Source organism: Eubalaena glacialis, chromosome 4, assembly GCF_028564815.1.
Source record: "Eubalaena glacialis isolate mEubGla1 chromosome 4, mEubGla1.1.hap2.+ XY, whole genome shotgun sequence".
Classification (NCBI taxonomy): Eukaryota; Metazoa; Chordata; class Mammalia; order Artiodactyla; family Balaenidae; genus Eubalaena; species Eubalaena glacialis.
The window spans coordinates 182,065,223-182,070,372 of record NC_083719.1 but is presented as its reverse complement, the minus strand read 5'-3'; the positions used below and the strand labels follow the sequence as shown (position 1 = coordinate 182,070,372).

The following is a 5,150-nucleotide window of genomic DNA, read 5'->3' as shown; positions in this document are numbered from 1 at the left end:
ACACACCCTCTTGGACCCAGCCATTCCACTTCTAGGAATTTATCCTACAGATATAGGTGCGAAATGACCTAGGTATTGTAGAAGAAAAAGAAAGGTATCAGACGTGGAAAGGAAGAAATAAAATTTTTTATTTTTAGAAGAGTTTTTAAAAAATACTTTAACCAAAAACTGTTGGATCTAATAAACAGATTCTGTAAAGTAAAACAAAGAAACAAACAAAAAAATAGCACAACCTCCCCCAAATCAATATAGAAACATCAACTATGTTTCTGTGCATTAACAATGCAATCTCACGGTGGTCCAGTGGTTAAGACTCTGTCCTTCAGATGCCTTTCAGGTAGGTGTGGGTTCATTCCCTGCCTGGGGAACTAAGATCCCACATGCCACATGGTGTGGCCAAAAAAAAAAAAAAGAAAAAAAGAAAAAAAGAAAAAAGAATAAAAAAGTTTTAAAAAAGCCAATGCATTCTCAGGAAGAGAAATACAACCTTTGGATACAATACAATGTATCCAAAATAATAAAAATACTTACGAATAAATTGACGATAAAACAAAGAAAAAAATCCCTCCCAACAAATCTGGGCCAGGAAGTGCAATGGTCAAGGGCACACCCACTGAATCCCAAAAAAAGTCTCATCAGCGTTTCTGGAGGGCAGCAGAGGCTGAGTAAGGTTGGTGCAGAGAATGTCCCCGTGCGCTAAGAACGTTAGGCGCTGGGAGGCGACGGAGCAGCTGTGGTGAAAGTTGAGGCGTAGCAGGCTGATGCTGTGGGCTGTGGGGAAGCAGATGGCCACGGTCAGGGTGGCGCTATGGGGCTTGGCGGTCCATGTGGAGAAGGAGCAGTTGGCTAAGGTCACCTGGATGTGCAGCCTATAAATGCCATCACGTTGGATACGCAGCTGCCCGTTGTCCAGCTCTGGCCCATGCACGAAGGAGCGGCCCAGGGCTGGGCTTCCCTGCCAGCGCAGCCTGGGGTCCTGCCGCGATCCTGAGAGGGCTGTGGGAGAAGGGATGGAAGGATGGAGGTTTAGGGAAACTGAGTGCTATAGAGGGAATGCCCCAAACTCCCATGTTGAAACCTAACCCCCAAGGGGATGGTATTAGAAGGTGGGGCATTGGGAAGTGATTAGATCATGAAGGTGGAGCCCTTATAAAAGAGACCCCATATCCACTGATGGATGAATGGATAAAGAAGATGTGATATCTATCTATCTATCTATCTATCTATATACACATACACACACATATATGTATACATATACGTATGTATGGACTGTGTGTGTATATATATACACACACCATACACACATATATATATAAAATGGATAAAGATGTGGTATTATATATATTATTATATATAATATATGTGATATTATACATGTATGTGTATATATATATAATTCAACCATAAAAAAAGAAGGAAATTCTGCCACTTGTGACAACATGGGTGGACCTAGGGGTAAGTCAGACAGAGAAAGACAAATACTGTATGACTTCCCTTATACGTGCAATCTAAAACAAAACAAAACCCAAACTCATAGATACAAGAACAGACTGGTGGTTGCCAGAGGTGGGAGCTGGGGTGGGCAAAATAGGTGAAGGTGGTCAAAAGGTAAAACTTATAAAATAAGTTATAAACTAAGCCCTGGCAGTGTAATGTGCAGCATGATAACTAGAGGTAATGATAATGTGTTGTATATTTGAAAGTTGCTAAGAGAGAAGATTTTACAAGTTCCCATGGCAAGAAAAAAAAATTTAACTATGTTAGCTAGGCACTATGGTGATCGTTTTGTAATATATACAAATAGAGAACCGTGTTGTACACCGGAAACTAATACAATGTTATATCTCAACTATATCTCAATTTAAAAAGAGAAAGAGGGACTTCCCTGGCGGGTCCAGTGGTTAAGACTCCGCGCTTCCAATGCAGGGGTACGGGTTCCATCCCTGGTTGGGGAACTAAGATCCCGCATGCCCGGCGGGGTGGGGTGGGGTGATGTGGGGTGGCCAAAGAATAGAAATAAAAAAAGAAAGGGGGTGGGGAGAGAAAAAGAAGAACCCGGAGAGCTCTCTCCTTCCCTTTCCGCCACGTGAAGACCCAGCAAAAAGATGAGAAGATGGCTGGCTGGGGACTTCCCTGGTGGTCCAGTGGTTAAGACTCCATGTTCCCAATGCATGGGGAGTGGGTTCCATCCATAAGTCGGGGGAACTAAAATCCCACATGCCTCGCGGCTAAAGAACAGAAGCAAGATTGTAAAAAATTCAATAAAGACGTTAAAAACGGTCCACATCAAAAAAAAAAAAAAAAAAAAAACCAAAAAACTTACAAAAAAAAAGAAGATGGCTGGCTGTTTATGAACCAGGAAGCGAGCTCTCACCAGACACCAGATCTGCCGGTGCCTTGACCTTGGACTTCACAGCCCCCAGAACCATGAGAAAGAAATGTCTTGTTTATAAGCCACCTGGTCTGTTATTCTGTCATAGCAGCCCGAACAGAAAGCACCCAGAGAAAAAAGACGAATAGCGTTTCCCTCCGTTACAAAATGGAATGAACACACACCCAACCCTCTGGGGATGAGAGGGGGAGAGGCCCAAAGAGGAAGAGGGTTAGAGAGAGAGGCTGGGAGAGGACTGCCAAATGGCACCCTCGCTCACATTCCTTCACGTCCTTGCTCAAAAGCCCCCTTCTCAGGGACGCCTTCCCCGATGACCGTATCTTCAAGGGCAAACCCAACGCTGGCCTGCCCGATGCCCCTCCCTTACTTAATATTCCTCCCAGAAGTACCAGATGCGTGTTTTACTCTCTTGGCATGCTGCGTATTTTCCTTGTTTATTTATTTATTTTCTGATCCCCGTGGTAGAAAGGAAGCACCGACAGGGCAGGGATTTCTGTCGGTTCTGTGGGCTCTCGGGGCACCCAGAACAGGGCTTGCCTCACAGTAGCTGCTTAATTAGTGTTTGTGGCCTCAATGAGGGCAGGTTAGTGATGGCTATTAGCTTGGTTTAGTTGGTTTGGGATCTCCCGAGGGAGAAAACAAAAGGCTGAGCAAGGAAGCAGGCACTCAACAGAACGCGCCGCCGTATCTCCCTCTCTTTCTTTCTTTTTCTCATCCGTTCTCAATTTCTCTTTCTCTCTCTCCCTCCCCCACCCTCCTTCTTTTCTCTTTCTCCAACACACATATGCATCTGGTTTTACCTGTGTGATTCAGCTGCAGCTCCGCTAAGTCCCACTGGAAGAAAAGAAAAGAGGGCTGAACACCTAAGCACCAGAGGTCTGGAGTGCTCCCGAGGGAAGAAGCTCTCTTTTCTCGACCCATCCTTCTATCCACCCATCATCCCACCGGACTGAGTTGGGACCTTTGTGAAGGACTCTTAAAGAGGAAGTAGGTTTGAACTAGCCGTGAGCATGAAGAGAAGACCTTCCGAAGAACTTCTTAGTTTCCAGGATATAACACAGGGCGCCTCGGCACACCTGCCTCTCTCCCCTGCAAAGCTCTCCCACCCCCGTAATGCAGCCCCCAAAGCCGGACCCTGTGGTAGGTGTCCAGGGTTCCTCCTGTCCTTGGAGGCCCCGGAACTGCCCCTTCCCAGCTTCGAGAAGCCCCCAGCAGCCTCTGAGTCAGCCTGCTGGGGGAACACCAAAGACGAGTCATTTTCCAGGCCCCCATACAGGACGTATCTTTCTCAGATGCGTCCTCCACCCCGGGATCTCCACCCGGGATTTACCTCCTGGTGTCTGGCAGAACTGACTTATCCTGAGCCGGAGACCCCCGGGGGGCAGCCTTGCCCCCGCCTCCCCTCCCTGCTCTGGTCTCTCTCGCTCTGTTCTTTTCCACCAGATCTTTCTTCCTGGCAGATTTGTTGTTGTTTCTATGGTTTGGCCGCGCCGTGCGCTATGCGGGCTATTAATTCCCCAGACCAGGGATGGAACCCCCCACCCCCCTGCATTGGAAGCGAGAGGTGTTAACCACTGGACGGCCAGGGAAGTCCCCCTGGCAGATTTTTATTCATCTTATTCTGATCTTTTTTTTTTTTTTCTTTTTTGGTCGCGAGTCTCTTAGTCTGCGCTCTAGCTCACCATCCCTCTGCCCCGAGCTGATTCTTTCCTCAGTTGCTCACCTGCCTTCGGCGCTGCACCCCCTCCCCAGGGCCCGGCCCCAGCTGGAGGTCCCCATGCTCCTGAGCTTGCAGAAGGCAGATGTACGTCTGTCTCTCTCTTCCTCCCTTCTGGACTTACCCCAGTTGAATCCAGCTGCTGCTTTCGGGCGAAGCGAACACTGCAGACGAGGCAGCCTATCACCATGCCAAGGGGAAGCAGCAACAAAGCCATCCACCAGATGGACACCCAGGGCCGGTGAGGCACCTGGCAGCCCGAGGCCTCCTCTGCCATCATGATCCTCTGCAAGCACTTCATCAGCTGTGTGACAGGGTGGAGGGTATGTAGACGGCAGGCAGGAAGAGGGAAGGAACCTCAGCTCGCACACAGCTATGGGGCCCTCTCTGCCTGCCTGAACCTGCCAGGGACCAACCATGCCCCACCCTGGGGATGTCCGGCAAAGGGAGGGACCAGACTCAGCTCTTCAGTGCAGGGAATTCCCCTCCAACTTCTGCCGGTCCCCAGTCTGCAGAATAGGTGGGCCAGGGTGCCCCTCAATTTTTCTATTTGACTTCCCACACTCACCTTCCTGGTACTCATTCAACAAACCTTCACTGAACATCCACTATGGACCAGATGCTCTGCTGGGCCTCAGGGCTACAGCCACAGCACCCAGGGATGGAGGAGGGGTCCCCAAATATCTATGTGTTCCTCTCCATCTTCCCAGCCTCCCTGACGCCCCCGTGGTGGGACCACCCCTGATGCGGTCACATGACTGACCTGCCTAATAGGAAGAGAGTAGAAGCTGACCAAGGGTCACTTCCATAGCCTGATCTTGTAAACATGCCACACTGCCTTTCAATTCTGTTACCCTGTGGTCTTGGAGGACACCCGTTCTTGAAGACTGTAGTGGCTTGAATATGTCACCCCCAAATTCATGTCCACCCAGAACTTCAGCATGTGACCTCATCTGGCAACAGGGTCTTTGCAGAAGTAAGGATGAGGGTGGACCCTACATCCCATGATGTCTTCATAGGAAAAGGAGAGGACACACA

General features: G+C 48.9%; 1 protein-coding gene across 1 annotated transcript; it reads right to left on the bottom strand.

Annotated features, from left to right (window-relative positions):
- Nucleotides 1–598: 598 nt before the first annotated feature.
- On the bottom strand, nucleotides 599–4,717 carry CD70 (CD70 molecule). The gene is given in 5 exon segments (XM_061188843.1): nucleotides 599–987; nucleotides 3,196–3,229; nucleotides 4,237–4,446; nucleotides 4,449–4,499; nucleotides 4,502–4,717. Coding segments are annotated over 5 exon segments (900 nt in total).
- Nucleotides 4,718–5,150: the final 433 nt, after the last annotated feature.